Genomic DNA, 19,797 nt, shown 5'->3' with positions numbered 1-19,797 from the left:
ACGTGAAGTTTCTCTTCTTCAACTAGACCCCAGCGGTCTCAAACTTAATACCTAGTTAGCTCTTGACACAGCAAAATAAATTCATGTCTAGATAGTACAGCGATGTTACTCTATGTTATGTAAAAATATTTAGATATGACAATTTATACTGTTTATTACTCGACCTATCTCTCCATATAAATTATGTGCTACAGCTATCATGTACCTCTATGTTCAACTGTCTAAAATGCACAGGATGATTGCCTTTGGGGTACCTGACATGCGACTGTTATAAGCTTACGCACTGCAAAAATAAGGAATACAAAAAAAAAAAAGACTTCTTCATTAAATGGACACTATAGAACAACCAGAACAACTACAGCTTATTGGATTTGTTCTGGTGAGTAGAATCATTACCTTCAGGCTTTTTGCTGTAAATACTGTATTTTCAGAGAAAATGCAGTGTTTACATTACAGCCTAGTGATAACTTCACTGGCCACTCCACAGATGGCTGTTAGAGATCCTTCCTGGGTCATGGTTGCCTAAAATGCATCCAAACATTCAGTATTTCCTCCCTCTGCATGCAGACACTGAACTTTCCTCATAGAGATACATTGATTCAATTAATCTCTATGAGGAGATGCTGATGGCCAGGGCTGTGTTTGAATTGTGCTGGCTCTGCCCCTGATCTGCCTCTTTGTCAGTCTCAGCCAATCCTATGGGGCAGCTTTGTGATTGGATCAGGCCACCACTTCTGGTGATGTCAGCAGGCAGTGGGCAGGTCTAAAGGAAACAGGGACAAATCAAGCAGCTCCAGACTTGAATACAAGTAAGTTTTTACTATATTTAGGGAGGCATGAGGGGACCAGGGTAGCTAGATGGTGGTTTTCACCCTATAGGGTCAGGAATATATGTTTGTGTTCCTGACCCTATAGTGAACCTTTAAGCTAAAGTTGTTTTTGGTGACTGTGGTGACATTCTGTCATCAAACTAATATGGTGAAGGTGACTATAGTGTTCTTTTAACATAGTGGGGGGACAAATAAGCATTTTATGGAAAAAAAAGTGACCACTCTGGGCACCATTGAAGTAAAGGTGTTATGGCGCTGATGCAGGTTTACATAAAGGGGCTAAAACATTAACGAAAGGTTTAGCATTTGGGACCTTAGGTGTCTTTAAACATAGGCATTTTAGTTGGCTAAACAATTGGACAATTCCTGGCTGCTCAAGGTGCTTGTATTTCTTCCATCTCAAAACTGGGGTTACCCCCTTAATTGACACATTAATTGAAACAATTAATTGAAGATATTGGCAGATGTATGTATATTTAAAACTGTATCTTTATTACTAATAACATTAAAATGTAAATCCACCCACATGGAATCAATAAATAAACAAATAAAAAATAATTAATCCATATTGGTGGATTAACAGTTTAATGTTATTAGTAAAAAATAAAAAGGTTACATTTAAATATCCATACATCAACCAATATCTTCCATTTTCAATTATCTTGATTTTCTTGAGTGTGCCCTCTGTTATAAATTTTTGCATTTTAAGGATTTCACTGATATAACTATTGCTGGTTGAACTAGTATTTTCTGTTGTCACTGCTTGTACGCACATTTACATGCTGTGATCTGAAAGCTATCTATAAAACATGTTAATCTTTTTTCATGAGATGCTCCATTTTCTTCAGAATATACATTAAAGAATCACTATAGGCCCCCAGACCAATTCAGCTCAATGAAGTGGTCTGGGTGCCAGGTCCCCCTAGTTTTAACCCTGCAGCTGAAAACATTCAGAGAAACTGCTATCTTTATACTGCCTCTAGTGGCTGTCTACCTGACAGTCACTAAAGGTGCTTCCGTGATTTACACTGAGTAAATCTCACTTATTTGACGCTGGACGTCCTCACGGACCTCCAGTGTCAAAAAAGATCCCTATAGGAAAGCATTGAGTAATGCTTTCCTATAGGCAGGTTTGAATGCGTGCGCGGCTCTGGCCGCACATGCGCATTCAGCACCACTCGGAGGAGGGGTCACAAGCACCGAGGGAGCCCGGCGCTGGATTAAGGTAAGCAAATAAATGGTTAATTAACTATTTATTAATTGCGGAACGGGGCCCTAGTCCACGTTTAGGTAACTAGGGCTCTATAGAGTAAGGAATACATATGTGTATTCCTAACTCTATAGTGTTCCTTTAAAGATGAAGCAATTTGTGGCGAAAGAAACCTCGCCACTGGTTCTTAGAGGGGACTGTTTGCCAGCCTCTTGCTCTAGGACTATGGCCCTGATTCTCTGGAACTGTTTTAGGCACGTGACCATGTGTGCGGTCAGTCAAACTATGATTTCCAGGAAATTCCTGAACTCCTGAACCGATCTTGGTGATTTTTGGATATGGTGATCACCCAGGTCGGGGCTATAAGGGGATGTAACTTTTGTGGGGGTTTTGTGTGTTTAAATGTATTTTGGGGTTTTTTAGTTTCGCCTAAGGCCTCGCAAAGTCCATTATGGAGTAAGGAGAGAAAAAAGAGAAACGCATATTGAAGGTGGGCAAAAAATAATAATTTTTGGATACTAGGCAGGAAAATAATAACTAGCTAAATTTAAAAAAAAAAGATAAGAGGTTCACTTCATGCAGGTGCCCCTATAAGTGGTCATCAGTGGCGTACATACCAGGGTCGCAGGGGTCGCGGCTGCGACCGGGCCCGGCCCACCAGGGGGCCCGGCCGCCCCTGCGACCCGGTATGTACCCACAGGGCCAGCCTCTTCTGCTGGGGGGGCCCAGGAGCCGGCCACCTCCGGGCCCCCCGAGGCTGGCCCTGCTGTCACCCGGCTGGCGGGCGCGCGAGGGAGCACTGTCCCCTGGGTGCTCCCTCTTCAGCTCCCTCGCGCACCGCACTGAAACCGGAGCCGGAAGATGACGTCATCTTCCGGCTCCGGCATCAGTACGCGGCGCGCGAGGGAGCTGAAGAGGGAGCACCCAGGGGACAGTGCTCCCTCGCGCGCCCGCCAGCCGGGTGACCAGCAACACCACTGGACCCCAGGGAATCCCCCCAGCTCTCACACAGGTAAGGAGGCTGGGGGGATTAAATAAAAAAAAAAAAAACAGAAAAAACGTGTGTGTGTGTTTAGTGAGTGTGTTAGTGTGTTAGTGTTAGTGAGTGTGTTAATGTGAGTGTGTTAGTGTTAGTGAGTGTGTTAGTGAGTGAGTGTGTTAGTGTTAGTGAGTGTGTTAGTGAGTGTGTTAGTTAGTGAGTGTGTTAGTGTTAGTTTGTGTTAGTGTGTGTTAGTGAGAGAGTGTGTTAGTGAGAGAGTGTGTTAGTGTGAGTGTGTTAGTGTGAGTGTGTTAGTGTGAGTGTGTTAGTGTGAGTGTGTTAGTGGTAGTGTGTTAGTGGTAGTGTGTTAGTGGTAGTGTGTTAGTGTTAGTGTGAGTGTGTTAGTGTGAGTGTGTTAGTGTGAGTGTGTTAGTGTGAGTGATTGTGTTAGTGTGTGTTAGTGAGTGTGTTAGTGTTACTTTGTGTTAGTGAGTGAGTGTGTTAGTGAGTGAGTGTGAGTGAGTGTGTGTTAGTGAGTGTGTGTTAGTGAGTGTGTGTTAGTGAGTGTGTTAGTGTGAGTGATTGTGTTAGTGAGTGTGTTAGTGTGAGTGATTGTGTTAGTGAGTGTGTTAGTTTTAGAGTGTGTTAGTGTTAGTGTGTGTGTCTGTTACTGAGTATGTTTGTGTGCGTCTGTCACTGAGTGTGTGTCTGTCAGTAAATGTGTGCGTCTGTTCATGAGAGTGTGTGTGTGTGTGTCTAAAGCACTTACCTTTCTCCAGCGCCGGGCTCCCTTGGCGCTGGGGATCTCTCCGTCCCGATCCGCCTCTCAGCTCCGAATGCACATGCGTGGCAAGAGCCACGCGCGCATTCAAACCGCCCATATAGGAAAGCATTACTCAATGCTTTCCTATGGACGTTCAGCGTCTTCTCACTGTGATTTTCACAGTGAGAATCGCAGAAAATCCTCTAGCGGCTGTCAATGAGACAGCCACTAGAGATGGATTAACCCTCAGTGAAACATAGCAGTTTCTCTGAAACTGCTGTTTTCAGCTGCAGGGTTAAAACTAGAGAGACCTGGCACCCAGACCACTTAATTGAGCTGATTTGATCTGGGTGTCTGTAGTGGTCCTTTAAGTGTATGTGTTTATGCATGCACTGGCGTACATACCGCGGTCGCACGGGTCGCCCGCCCGCCATGTGTTGCGGCCCCAGCCCGCGCAGAGTAAGCGGGGGGGGGGGGGGGGGCCCACAGATCAGTTTTCGCACCGGGGCCCCATGGGTTGTGTGTACGCCACTGGTGGTCATGTAATGGTAATTGTACCTACTGTATAAAAAAAACCTGCAAAAGTATAAAAAAAACATATAATTGAAAAATGTGTAAGAACTGAGAAATAAAATCATTATCTGGATCAATATCTACTAAGAAAAAGTTTGAAACAGCCTTCAGTAGGACTGATCCACGCCGTACTCTTACAGGTGGAAATCTTGAAAAATTCTGTACAGCTTGTTTGTGAAACAGAACACATCTTATATCACACGAGAGAGAGTTGTATAAACAATACATGAATACCTATTAGATGTTTCATTAAGAAGGTATAGTACGTGAATTCTGTATCATTACAATAGCATTGAGTTGTGGGCTATCAGGGACATTTGTGTTTAATTTGTGTTTTATTATACGCAGCACTTTACTGTAAGGGTTAATCACTAAACCACAAATTGTCAGGAATTAACAATTAACAAGGAAAGTGTACAATTTAGGACAAAATAGCTGCAATGGGGATATATATATATATACACACAGAGTATCTCACAAAAGTGAGTACACCCCTCACATTTTTGTAAATATTTTATACATATATTTATCTTTTCATGTGACAACACTGAAGAAATGACACTGCTTCAATGTAAAGTAGTAGGTGTACAGCCTGTAACAAAATAACTCAACACACAGCCATTAATGTCTAAACTATTGGCAACAAAAGTGAGTACACCCCTAAGTGGAAATGTCCAAATTGGGCTCAAAGTGTCAATATTTTGTGTGGCCACAATTATTTTTCAGCAATTCCTTAATCCTCATGGCCATGGAGTTCACCAGAGCGTCACTAACCACTGCCCCTGGAGTCCTCTTCCACTCCTCCATGATGACATCACAGAGCTGGTGGGTATTTGAGACCTTGCGCTCCCCCACCTTCCACTTGAGGATGCCCCACATATGCTCAATAGGGTTTAGGTCTGGAGACATGCTTGGCCAGTCCATCACCTTTACCTTCAGCTTCTTTAGCAAGGCAGTGGTCGATTTGGAGGTGTGTTTGAGGTCGTTATCATGTTGGAATACTGCCCCGCGGCCCAGTCTACGAAGGGAGGGGATCATGCTCTGCTTCAGTATGTCACAGTACATGTTGGCATTCATCGTTTACTCAATGAACTGTAGCTCCCCAGTGCAGGCAGCACTCATGCAGGCCCATGACACTTCCACCAACATGCTTGACTGTAGGCAAGACACACTTGTCTTTGTACTCCTTGCCCTGTATATGATACCTGGAAAATTATGTTTACACCTACACCTCTTGTACACAAGACCAACTTCTATTTCTTCTCAATTCAGCTGATTACATTTCGATAAGTATGAAAGGTCTTTCTTAACCCCTTAACGCCGTTACGGCGTTCCATGCCGTCGCGCTTTAAATGGGCTTTAAAGCCGTTGCGGCGGCATGGAACGCCGTAACGGTTTAAGCCCCCAGGAGCCAGCAACTACTCACCTCCGCCGCGATCCTCTTCTGGGGGGCTGCCTGAGAGCCCAGGCAGCCCCCCTCCGGCAAATGAGGCCCCCGGGGGCCATGTGATCGCTCTCAAAGAGCGATCACATGGCCCCCTATAGCTGGCTATGGATCTGCCAGCAGGGGGACTGTTTGAAATATCAGACAGTCCCCCTGCTGGTAGGAGGTGTAAAAAAAATAAAATAAACATGTTTAAAAATAAATTAAATATATTTTAATATATATATAATATGTATATATATTATATATATAATATATATACATATTATATATATGTAACGTCATGCAACGTGTATTTTAATATTAATATAAGTATATAAATTAATATTAAAATACACTTAGAATGACGTTACATATATATAATATGTATATATATTATATATATAATAGATGTACATATATATATTATATATAAATACGTATAATTAAAATAATAAATAAATAAAATAATAAAATAAATAAATAAAATATTGAAACAAAATTTAATATAAATTATATATGCATATGTAATTTCATTCTAACTGTATTTTGTTATTAATATATATATATCGGTAACAAAATACACTTAGAATGACATTCTATATATATCTATCATTGTATAAAATACAAATAACCGCAAATATATATATATAGATAAATACATATAATTACAGAAAAGATTACATTAGTATACACGTAGAATTTAAATACCTATAAATGCATATATATTAAAATTCTACGTGTATATTTAAATAATCTTTTAACGTAATTATGTGATTTGATTAATTAAAATTTGATTGACATGCCTGACAACACAGGGAGAAAGTGCAGAGAATTTAATTCGCAAGCACTATATTTGACCCTGTAACTCTCCAAGACACCATAAAACCTGTACATAGGGGGTACTGTTTTACTCGGGAGACTTCACTGAACTCAAATATTAGTGTTTCAAACTGGTAAATTGTATTACAACAATGATATTTTAAGTAAAAGTGACGTTTTTCACATTTTTTACAAGCGAACGGCACTTTTATGGTCTATATTATTGTTGTAATATGTTTTACGGTTTTAAAACACTAATATTTGTGTTTAGTGAAGTCTCCCGAGAATAACAGTACCCCCCATGTACAGGTTTTATGGTGTTTTGGAAAGTTAGAGAGTCACATATAAGGCTTGCATTTCATTTTTTTCACATTGAAATTTGCCAGATTGGTTATGTTGCCTTTGAGAGCGTATGGTAGCCCAGGAATGAGAATTACACCCATGATGGCATACCATTTGCAAAAGTAGACAACCCGAGGTATTGCAAGTGGGGTATGTCCAGTCTTTCTTAGTAGCCACTTAGTCACAAACACTGGCCAAATATTAGTTTTTTGCTTTTTTCACACAAAAACAAATATGAACGCTAATTTTGGCCAGTGTTTGTGACTAAGTGGCTACTAAAAAAGACTAAACATACCCCACTTTCAATACCTTGGCTTGTCTAATTTTTCAAATGGTATGCCATTATGGGGGTAATTCTCTTTCCTGGGCTACCACACCGTCTCAAAGGTAACATTACTAATCTGGAAAATTTCAATTTGAAAATGGAACGTTCTATATTTGACCCTGTAACTTTCCAAAACACCATAAAACCTGTTAATGGGGGGTACTGTTGTACTCGTGAGACATCGCTGATTACAAATATGCACATTTTTTTGCAGTAAAACCTAACAGTATTATGACATTCACAGCTAAAATGGCAGACGGAAATACAAATTTTAAAAAAAATCTTATTTTCTCACCTTTTTTTTTATTTTATTCATAATAAATTATGTTCCATATATGAATAGTTAATGATAGATTAAAGCCCTGTTTCTCCTGAACAAAATTATATATAATAAGTGTGGGTGCATATAATTTGAAAGAGGGGAACTACGGTTGAACAGACATATAGCGCAAATTCCAGTTTTTGTTTACATTTTGTTTTGATCAGAACGTGCACTATTGACTCCGTCCTGAAGGGGTTAAAGGTTATAAAGTATTCTATTGTGTTAAGAACAAATATCATCAAGTTATGTTCCCCACCTGTATCTATCACAGAATGAGAGAAGAGACTCAATTAAGCATGGTGCTTCTTATTTTAAAAGTTATTATATGATTTCAACAAGTCTGTAAAAATGCTGAACAGAATTCAATTTTATTTGTAGCTAATGTGAAATTATCAATCCAAAACTTAAATTTAATGCTTGAGAGGAAGTTAATTTCGTTGAGCTATACGTGTAAATCAAACGTCTTCAGACATTTGCTCCTTTATTTTTAACCAGAATTACCATTACCATTTCAACTGTATCATCAGTACAGACACTCTTTCGTAAATCAGGGACATAATATAGCAACTTGTCAATAACAAGATGTTTATACTCTTCAGTGTTTTTGACCAAGATTTGTCATTTTCTTAGTAATGGATATCACTTATAGCGATATTTGGAATAATTATTTTTCAAAATGTGCCAACTCAAGCATTTTGTGGAAACATTGCTTAGATGTAAAAGATCATTGACTCCTCCCATTTAATTTATATACTAGCTTTAATATGTTTTTATAAAGTTTTCAAAACACATACAGAAACCAATGAAAAGTCATGGATGAGTCTGCACTACAATTATGATGCTGTTTTAAGTTGATTGCTGTGTTCCCTGACAATTTTTAATTTACAGTTTTCTTAGTGGCAACTTTCCACTCTAGATGCAAGCCTGGCTAAATATTCCACTTATGCAAGGGAATACCCAACAGGGTAGTCTAGCACTCACCAAATAGAACTGCAAAGGGAGCCAACATAAAGTGGCCCAGTAATGGTACATTCAGGTAATGGTAAAGACCTGGCTATACCATCATTATTCTGAAGATATCAAGGTATCATTGGACCAATATGTTTCTCTCGTACAAATGTTCATGCATTGGTAGGTTTGATACTGAAAGTTTCATTTATGATCCCATCCCAATATTTTCAAATTGTTAGTTGAAACATCGCCAGCAGGATGAGAAAAATTAATTATTATAATATTTACAAAGTATTATATACAATTTACTGACAAATTAAGTGGCATCCAGCAACCATGTAAATCAAGCCCTCTACTTCACCTGTGAACTTTCCAGATATATCCTAGAAGATCTGGCTTTGACAGCTGCTTGGCTATTCCTTTGGGCAGTGTGTGGACCAGCAGTTGCAGGGGTGGTGGCTAATACTGCCCACTACCAAAGTGGTTCTCAATTCTCCCCTAAACGATAGCATTCTTACAGATTGTTTTGGAAATCATGCACACAATTAGGATTTAGTTTAGGAATTAGTTTGTCTTGTTTCTCTCTGTACTTTTCATTTGTACCATCATGGAAAAACAGAGAGAGCTCCAAGATACTGAACTGCTTTCCCAGGTATGTTCATTAATACTTAGTTGATGTTGGCCACTTATTCACATATTTTACACGCCTATATTGTTCACAGAATGAACATATAGTTATAAACATTACTACAGATGCAAAGAGCTGTGTATAGTAGTGTACAAAGTATTTATATTTTCCATATGTAAGTATTGTTCCATAAGATTTACCTTTATTTGATTTACTTTGACATACCCTAGCAGGTGGTATAATATGAGTGAATGGTACATTCTAATTTTCCTTAAAGCACAGTGAAACACAAGACCGTAAAATATAGCTGTGTCAAACATAGTATCACTTGGCTTGGTAAGGGAGTAGAGATTAACTATACATTGTGCTAGGGAAATTGTTAGTCCATGTGTAGATAAAAAAGTGATTTGTGTATTTTCTTGATTTACTTAGTCGTCTGCTGCTTTGTCAACTGCCTCAGGCATAGCAGTAAAGACTACAACTAAGTTTGAAATATGAGAGGCACACAGAGCCATCTAACCCCAGTTTTACAAGGCGACATCCCACAAGTTCTATGTACCTGCATGTCACAAATTATGTGATGCACAGCCACATTGTCAATTTCTTAAAAATATCAGAAAAAAGAAGGAAGGTATCTTCAGGCAGGAATATCTTTAAGATATAAATGTGTTGTGATCTCACTAAATGTGCACTATCTTGTATCTGTTTTAGTCAGTAAAATCAGGGATAAATGGATCACCAAAAAAATAAACAAATAAAAATGAGTGGAAGGCTAATACGATCATACGGCTCACCTGACGGTTCCATGAATCTTCAGTTTCTTTGGCCTGCCGCTTTTCATTCTGTACCTCAGTACATATTTTTTTACCATCTGCAATCTGTTTCTCGATGTTTAAAATGAGGGCATTGTCTTCAGCAAACACAGTTTGTGCACGGCATAAGTTATCTCTGTTTTAAAGAAAAAAGCAACATGAAGCAATTCAATTGGTGCTGTGCATGATTGGCCAAAAGTAATATAATACTCCATGCCAGCTGTAGCCAAATGCCACCTTTCAGCAGCGACTGAACTTTTATCTAACAAAAAAAATATAATCAGTATGTTATCTTTCCGGCTTTGGAAGGTTTTTTTTTAGATGAGTAAAAGTGCTGAAAATGTGATTATCTGGGATAACAGGGATCTCTTGGTATGTGTAATCAGAACTCATAAATGTTTCATATAGATGGAGCTTTTGTTAGACTTTGCACAACTACTAATGAAGCGTCACATCTCTCTTAAAACTTCCTAAAAAAAAAAACACATTGAGGAAGTTTTAAGAGAGACATTTGGACACTCAGCGAGTTATTCATTAAAAAGAAAAATATTGGGATTTGATTACAGAACTGCAAATTTTAGGCTATAGTAGCCAAGCGTTGACAGGAGTTTTTTTCTTTCTATTTTAGACCAAAATATGAGATCTGGAGTTTCTCTCCAATTCTCATATTTTGGTCTAAAATAAAAAGAAAATGCCTGGTTAATCATACTGACAGTTCTCGGTTTAGAGAATAATCATTTGTTGCATGTTAAAGCTTTATTTTAAAGTTACTAGTGACTACATACTTGACACCTGTAGTGTGAATCCTAAATAATGCTGGCAAAAGTACAGGATTCTGAAAAAATGTGATTCTCGTATTCTCAAATTGAAATGGTGTGTGAATCATTAAGCGCAGCTATTAGAGTAGCTAATTTGAAAGAATATGGTGAATTGAGGATTAGCTGATGCAATGTGCTTAGAAGTTATGAATCACTATTTCTGTATACATAAGGGACATCATTGCATATGAATCAGATCTAAACTTATTTGCTCCACTTTAACTTTGTTTTAATATAATGAAGTTTTTTGTTGTGTATTTTTATGTCCTTTTCTTTTGCTTAGCAAGTTTTTTCCATGTTTAGGAGAAGGCAACTTTGGTTAAAATTTTTATTTCTAGTGCTACTGTATTAACATTTCTGCTGGAAAATGGAATTTATATAGTGGAAAATAAAAGACTCCGCAAAACAAATAAGTGTGTGGGAAAGGGTAGTATCCACCAAAAAAGTATTCTGAGAGCAATCTATATTGGTTTGTCATTAATGTTGTTCGGGGCGCTATCTATATTGGTTTGTCATTAATGTTGTTCGGGGCGCTATCTATATTGGTTTGTCATTAATGTTGTTCGGGGCGCTATCTATATTGGTTTGTCATTAATGTTGTTCGGGGCGCTTTCTATATTGGTTTGTCATTAATGTTGTTCGGGGCGCTATCTATATTGGTTTGTCATTAATGTTGTTCGGGGCGCTATCTATATTCGTTTGTCATTAATGTTGTTCGGGGCGCTATCTATATTCGTTTGTCATTAATGTTGTTCGGGGTGCTATCAATATTGGTTTGTCATTAATGTTGTTTGGGGCGCTATCTGTATTGGTTTGTCATTAATGTTGTTCGGGGTGCTATCAATATTGGTTTGTCATTAATGTTGTTCGGGGCGCTATCTATATTGGTTTGTCATTAATGTTGTTCGGGGCGCTATCTATATTGGTTTGTCATTAATGTTGTCCGGGGCGCTATCTATATTGGTTTGTCATTAATGTTGTTCGGGGCGCTATCTATATTGGTTTGTCATTAATGTTGTTCAGGGCGCTATCTGTATTGGTTTGTCATTAATGTTGTTCGGGGTGCTATCAATATTGGTTTGTCATTAATGTTGTTCGGGGCGCTATCTATATTGGTTTGTCATTAATGTTGTCCGGGGCGCTATCTATATTGGTTTGTCATTAATGTTGTTCGGGGCGCTATCTACATTGGTTTGTCATTAATGTTGTTCGGGGCGCTACCTATATTGGTTTGTCATTAATGTTGTTCAGGGCGCTATCTGTATTGGTTTGTCATTAATGTTGTTCGGGGTGCTATCAATATTGGTTTGTCATTAATGTTGTTCGGGGCGCTATCTATATTGGTTTGTCATTAATGTTGTTCGGGGCGCTACCTATATTGGTTTGTCATTAATGTTGTTCGGGGAGCTATCTATATTGGTTTGTCATTAATGTTGTTCGGGGAGCTATCTATATTGGTTTGTCATTAATGTTGTTCAGGGCGCTATCTGTATTGGTTTGTCATTAATGTTGTTCGGGGTGCTATCAATATTGGTTTGTCATTAATGTTGTTCGGGGCGCTATCAATATTGGTTTGTCATTAATGTTGTTCGGGGCGCTATCTATATTGGTTTGTCATTAATGTTGTTCGGGGCGCTATCTATATTGGTTTGTCATTAATGTTGTTCGGGGCGCTATCTACATTGGTTTGTCATTAATGTTGTTCGGGGCGCTATCTATATTGGTTTGTCATTAATGTTGTTCGGGGCACTACCTATATTGGTTTGTCATTAATGTTGTTCGGGGAGCTACCTATATTGGTTTGTCATTAATGTTGTTCGGGGAGCTATCTATATTGGTTTGTCATTAATGTTGTTCGGGGCGCTATCTATATTAGTTTGTCATTAATGTTGTTCGGGGAGCTATCTATATTAGTTTGTCATTAATGTTGTTCGGGGAGCTATCTATATTGGTTTGTCATTAATGTTGTTCAGGGAGCTATCTATATTGGTTTGTCATTAATGTTGTTCGGGGCACCATCTATATTGGCTTGTCATTAATGTTGTTCGGGGAGCTATCTATATTGGTTTGTCATTAATGTTGTTCAGGGAGCTATCTATATTGGTTTGTCATTAATGTTGTTCGGGGCACCATCTATATTGGCTTGTCATTAATGTTGTTCGGGGTGCTATCTATATTGGTTTGTCATTAAAGTAGCATTTTAACCCCCCCCCCTCCTCTTTATGAAATACTCAAATTGATTGTATTGGAATTTCAACCCAGCCAAAAGATATTCTGAGACAAAGTACGAACTACTTTGTCTCAGTATTTTTCCTCTGCTTGTCACTTCTTGACACTGAGCGTCACCAGCAACTGCTGCAGGGAATTGATTCTGTCTATGGAGTATCCTATAGTCTTGCAGGATCCTCCATAAATCACAAGATGTATGTAGACTGAAGATTTTTGAGAACTACATCTCTCATTATGCTGAGCTGTTCTTTAGAGAGATGTAGTTCACAAATAACTACAGTGATAAAGTTTGGTGTAAAAGTGGCAAAAAGTAAGACCAATGTATAATGATTTAAATGGCATGTGGACCTCAGTTTTGCAATGTCAACTAATCATAACTCAATGATAAGAAAATTACACCCTGGTTATCCATTGTACGCTTACTTGCAGGATTGGAGGGTTGTTTTCATCTGACCCAGTTGTGTAGCCATTATCATCCTTTCTTGATTGGCTGCTGCAACACCTTCTTCAAATTTTAGCTCTGAAGCTTTACAGGTAAGTTCAGCTTCCGTCAGTAATGCTGATGCCTTAAATGCAACAAGATAAAGAATTATTGCTTGATCTAAGATTTTGCAATCCAATTTCAGGAATGTGTTATTGTTCTGCCCAACATCATCTCTGCAGTAAGACTTTAACTACAAGATTTTTCAAGAAGTGTTATTTTTTCCCAGCTGTTGACAAACTACAGCGTCCATGAACCTTTTAAAAAAAATATCAAATTTTCAGGAAATGTAAATTAAAAAGTTCTGCACTGAAAACTGATATTTTGAAATGATACATATTTTTATTGCCAACAATAATACGTATCGATTCAACAAATATGCTTAAAGGGACATTATAGTTACCAAAATAACTTTTTTTTTTAAACGTAGTTTTGGTGTATAGATCATGCCACAAGTTTAACTGCTCAATTTTCTGCCATTTAGGAGTTAAATCACTTTTGTTTCTGTTTATGCAGCCATAGCCACATCTCCCCTGGCTGTGACTGACAAAGCCTGCATTAAAAAAGATATTTCCATTTCAATCAAATGTAATATACTTTAAACGTTTTTTATCTCCTGATCTGTAAATTTAACTTTAATCACACACAGGAGACTCCTACAGGGTCTAGCAAACTATTAACAGAGCAGGAGATAATAAATTATAAGATAAACAGAATTTACAATAAAAGTTGTGTAAACATTAGATGACTCTTTAAAGGAAGTATAATACAATAAAACAAAATGTTGGGAGAAGTGAAAAATCTGGTGCTGCTATCACCTATGTGCACCACTCCACACACATACAAGTGAAATACAAGTAAAATATAATATAGAATGGTGAGAGCACTCTTAATACATTAAAATTACCAAAGCTTCATAGGGATTATTCCTATTCCTAACGCACGTCAGGTGGGGATATTCTTGGTTGGACTTAATCTGTTTGATTTTATTTGTGTTTTGTGTCTGAATAAATTATTTTCGAATTGATCCTGCATCCTGGGTCCTTTGGAGAGATTACCGTCTGGCACTACAGAAAGTATCCTGAATCCTAACAGATATCCACCAATATAGATGCTCTTCTCCGCTTTCCAGTCTGAGTCAGCTTTTAAGTGACTCACATATATGTGAGTTTGACCAATAATTAGGTGTTTTATATTAGTTGTAACTATATTACCCTATGGTCTTTTTATCTCATTTTTTAGGAATATTCCCTATGAAGCGTTGGTAATTTTAATGTATTAAGAGTGCTCTCACCATTTTATATTATCTTTAAAGGAAGTGTTTAGGAAGGCTGTGCAAGTTAGAGCACAGAAGTTTGACTAGGGCTGTATAAACAAAGTGATTTAACTCCTAATGGCAGGAAATTGAGCAGTGAAACTGCATGGATATTTTATTTATTTATGATCTATACAGCAAAACAGTTTTAGTTGTTTGATGACTATAGTGTCCCTTTAATTAAATATATATGATTTTAATGTAGCTATCTCTTTAAATTATTTTACCTTTTTTTGCATACTAAAACACAAAATCTTGCTCAACTATTGCAGAAAGGACAGGACTTACCTCTTCCTGTGCCTGCTTTATTTTAGCCATGACATCACACTCGTGATTGAGCTTTTCTTCCAGCAGGGGGCTGTGTTTCTTAATAAAGTCAATTTCCTCCTGTATTTTTGCATTCTCTGTCTCTGTCTTGCAAGCTTTGCTCAACGCATGTTCTAGGTCTTGTTTTTTACATGTGATATGCCACTGTAGCTCTGAGATATCCTGGTTAACAGACTCATACTCTGCAAGGAAAAATATCAGCTAGTAGCTTGCTTACCAAAGAATACAGCCATAAAATATGTGCAAAGGTTAATACACTCCATATTTAAGAAAAACAAGCATAGACATAGAAAAATGTAGAAAATGATTACGCTCATTATTCTGCTGTCGGAAACACAATCAACTTAATTAAAGTAAAATTGATTTTTTTTTCTTATTGAAAATAAAAGATTACAGTCATTATAGCCTTATAGAGTGTATACATGTGTAGGATTTATGTATAAGAAATTACTTAAACTCAGTGCACCGCCTTGCTTACCTTTGCTGTATTAGTGTGGCCATTTTAAATAATTAGCTTTTGATCAGAAACACCGTTTATAAGATAAGCAGCATTTCTAAGCGTCTGAAGATGACCTTAGAAAATGCACTAAAAATACGTATTACTGTATATTTCCATGAATAAGACTGTTTTTTTCTAAATTTTTTAGTCTAAAATTGAGGGTCGTTTTATACACAGAATGTCACTGCAGGGGTTAAAAAAAACACTTGTGTGCAGGCCTAAGTTAAGATGGCTCCTGCCGCATTTCAGTGTGCCATAGCCCACACACAATCCTTGCCTTCCTCCCGCCGATCCACTTCTGATTGCTGTGGCAAGGAGGAAGAGGTCCCTAAAAGCTTGGGAGCCGGAGCAGACATCAGCAGTTACCACCAACGGAGCTCCAGGGACATGCCACACCATAAAAGGAGCAGCCATATAAAGGAAATTGAGATCAGGGAGCAGAGGGAATACTACTGTGATGTCCCCAGTATGCCCTCACACCACAAGCTGTATTGTGGGAGCTGTTGTCTCCCAGCATGCACTAAAGAGCCATTAACATCACAGAGTACCGTAGCACAGGGGAGGCATGAGAAGCAGAGGTGTTTGCTCTCCTCAGAAGACACCTCTAAAATAGCAAAGTTGTTCTATTTGATGTTTAAAATATTGATTTCTTGGGGGGCGGAGCCTGACCGCGATAGAAGATGGACGCTTAGTCCGGCGGCTCTCTCTCCCCCGTGATCGCAATCCGCCACCATCAGCTACCGCGGGCACGAAACACCCGAAAAAAAGGCAATCTAGCCTCCACAGACCCGGGCACTCCCTCCCCCATGGAAGAGGAAGAACGAGAAAATCCCTTCAGTGGCATCGATATTCCGCCCGCAGAGCGCGCCAAAACCGCCATCTTGCCGCTCAGACATGGAGGGTTCCGAAATAGAAACAGGACAAAGTAGGTACCCGGCCACAGCAGACTCCCCTCTAACGAAAGGGGACTTACAAAATCTACTGCAAGAAGCCACTGCAGAAATTAAGGCACACACTAAGGCAGAACTGAACCGCCAAATCCAGTCACTTAAAAATGATCTGGAGGCCCTGTCACACCCCACAGAACCTGCAGAGACCAAACTTACCAAACTGGCAGAAACCACCTCTTCCCACTCCCAAGATATTACTTACCTACATGGCAAACTTGCAGCACTAGAGGAAGAGATAGAAGACCTTAATAATAGGTCCAGGAGAAATAATATCAGGGTGAGAGGCTTGTCAGAAACAGTAACCAACGACCAACTACAGGCCTCCCTCACTGACCTATTTAAAAAGTTACTGCCAGAGGCCTCACTGCAAGACCTCGCAATGGATAGAGCACACAGAGCGCTTAGACCTCTGGCACTGAATCCAGACACCCCCAGGGATGTAATAGTGCAGATGCACCGTTTCCCCATTAAGGAGCAACTGGTCCAACAAGCAAGACAAACCCCCCCAACCTTCCAGCAACACACCAGAGCCCTTTTTCAGGATTTGGCGCCTACGACCCTTAAGAAAAGGAGGGATCTGCGGCAACTGACAAACACCCTTAACCACCACGGCATACGGTACATGTGGGGACATCCCTTCAAGTTACTGGTCCGCAGAGAAAACCAGACACACATACTGTTGAACGCAGCAGAGACGATCCCCTTCACAGAATCCCTAGGCCTCACGCTTCTACCTCTACAACCGAACAGACCATCTGGCCCCAGGGGAAGCTCCCAGGGAAAACAGGAACCCACCAGCCACTCACCTCGACGAACGCTGAGAAAAAGGGCACCTCCAAGACTACAAGACGGCAGCCCACAGCGGCCCTAAGCTCCTGCCACGACCGTAGCAGAGACTCTCACTCCCAGGACACTTTTACCGCCATTACGTCATATGGCTCACGTTGATATCCTTTTTTATTGTAGAACACTTTTATTATGCTTTATAATGTTTTAATGTACTGGCAATTTAAACCTCCTGTCTTATACCGTTTAAAAAAAAAAAAAAACTGTGACATGTGTGGAAAAGGGATGGGACTGATTCCCCCTGGCTTATGTTTACTTTTTTTTTTGTTTAAAAAAAAGGGGGGGGGGGGACCTGAACCATCGCCTACAAACCCCATGGGGACCCCCATCCCCTGGATTAATTGAAAACGAATATGCGTCCTAACCAGATACGCTGTACCCCCCTGGAGCACCTAACTATACAGTGGATCCTTCAGCTTCACTGAAGTTATATAATCTTCCCCCCTTTATAAAAAAACAAACAAAAAAAAAAACACATGCATAATCGCTTTTGTTCAATGGGGGAGTAATAGACGGGACCAGGGGGGATGGGGAGGGGGGGCGGGAGGGAGGGGGCAGAGATAAGCCAGGACCTAAGCAGGCACCCCGGAAGGAGGGGCGAGTTAATTATCAGAAGGGTCAAGAGGGCCTTACGGGGAGACGGATGATGAGGTTCAATAGCCCCCCGTGACCGGGTAAGGAGGCACTGCACCCCACCGGGGACCCCCCTAAAGACAGATTAGGCAACAATAGGCCCCATTTTGGCCGGCCCACCCCCCAAATGGGAACCCCCTCCTGCACGGACAGAGCAAAAGACAGGAGACCACTAGACAACACCTGAGGAGGCAAGGGAGTACTTCCTCCCTTTGAGAGAAACTCTGCACATCTATACAGTCATTCTAAACACGTTGGGTATTATTTTTTCCCCTTTCTTGTTTCCATGTATATAGTTACCGGCACGCCCAGACTGGAACCCCACAAGCCCTCGACAGAGAGCCGAGGTACATAGGACAAAACACCAGGTACACAAGGTAACACATCACGGGGGGGGAGGAGAAGTGGACGTGACCATCCCTCCTCTTCTCACCCCTCACACACATCACACGCGAACCACCCCTCACAAGGGTGAATCGAACCATATCCACAACCCCTACATTACCCCCCCCCCCCGCCCTCCAGGCTTGGCACGCACTTCGTAAGACCAAGCCTTTGCAGTTACACTCCCGCGACCCCACCCCCCCCAGCGCAGACCCGACCCTAACACCCCCTCCCTGCCCCCCCCCACACCGCACGCCGAGTGCAATAGTAACAGTGACACAATGCCAACCGCCACGCTAACATGTTTCTCGATAAATTGCAAGGGCCTGAACAACCCGAACAAGAGGCACGAGTCCTCAGATGGGCCACCAGAACTAAGGCAGACGTCCTCCTTCTACAGGAGACGCACTTTGAGCAATGCAGGCCCTCCCCACTACGTAACAGATACTACACAGAGAGCCACCAGGTAAACTCACGCCAAGGGAAACATAACGGGGTAGCCATCCTCATTCGCAAAACCTGTCCCATACAATTTACTAATGCCGCCTCAGACCCTCAGGGACGGTTCCTTACTGTAACGGGACACCTAGGCCCGAATAAATATGCAATCACGTCGGTATATGCCCCAACGGTACCGAATGCACATTTCTGGACGGCCCTGCAGCCCCACCTGGCTCTATTCCCCTGGTGGGGGGAGACTTTAACGCGATGACAGAAGCAGAACGCAACACCGGGGACAGCTACCCCCACCCGAGGTAAAAACAGACAAACTATTCCACTCTTTCTTAACAAACACGAACCTAGTGGACATGTGGAGAACACAACACCCACTGACAACGGACTTTACATTCTTTTCCCACCCACGTAAGTCCTACTCACGCATTGACATTTTCCTGACCTCCCCATCCCTAATGCAACACACTGACAGGACAGAGATAGGACAAATCACGTGGTCGGACCACGCAGACATTACTATAACTATAATGCTCCCAAATACGACCAGACAATGGGCTTGGCGCCTAAACCCAACATTACTCCACGTCCCACACATCAAAAACACAATCAATGAAGCCATACAGGACTTCTTTAAAACCAATAAAGGCTCAGTACCCTCGGCAGGCATGCTCTGGGCGGCGCATAAGGCAGTCATCAGAGGCAGCCTTACTTCGGCGGCCTCCGCTCACAAAAAAAGAGAAACTTTCCCGACTAAACCACCACCTCACCGAACTCCGCAAGACGCAAGACGCGCACAAACAAAACCCCACCCCGACTTACAACAACAGATACAGGTACACAAACAAGCCATATATGAATTCATGGCCCAAGACTCGAAAA

At 40.5% G+C, this 19,797-nt stretch overlaps 1 protein-coding gene across 1 annotated transcript in view; it reads right to left on the bottom strand.

Moving 5' to 3' along the window:
• The window catches only part of CCDC178 (coiled-coil domain containing 178), a 418,122-nt gene that overhangs the window by 315,068 nt on the left and 83,257 nt on the right, over positions 1-19,797 (bottom strand). Inside the window, exons 7-9 of the mRNA XM_063451434.1 lie at positions 15,112-15,332; positions 13,451-13,593; positions 9,963-10,116 (exon numbers count right to left, since the gene is read on the bottom strand). Of these exons, the coding sequence (XP_063307504.1) occupies positions 9,963-10,116; positions 13,451-13,593; positions 15,112-15,332 (518 nt within the window). The remainder of the gene's footprint in view (positions 1-9,962; positions 10,117-13,450; positions 13,594-15,111; positions 15,333-19,797) is intronic.

Source organism: Pelobates fuscus, chromosome 4 (genome assembly GCF_036172605.1).
Source record: "Pelobates fuscus isolate aPelFus1 chromosome 4, aPelFus1.pri, whole genome shotgun sequence".
NCBI classification, from domain to species: Eukaryota; Metazoa; Chordata; class Amphibia; order Anura; family Pelobatidae; genus Pelobates; species Pelobates fuscus.
This window is presented reverse-complemented; position numbering and strand designations above follow the sequence as displayed.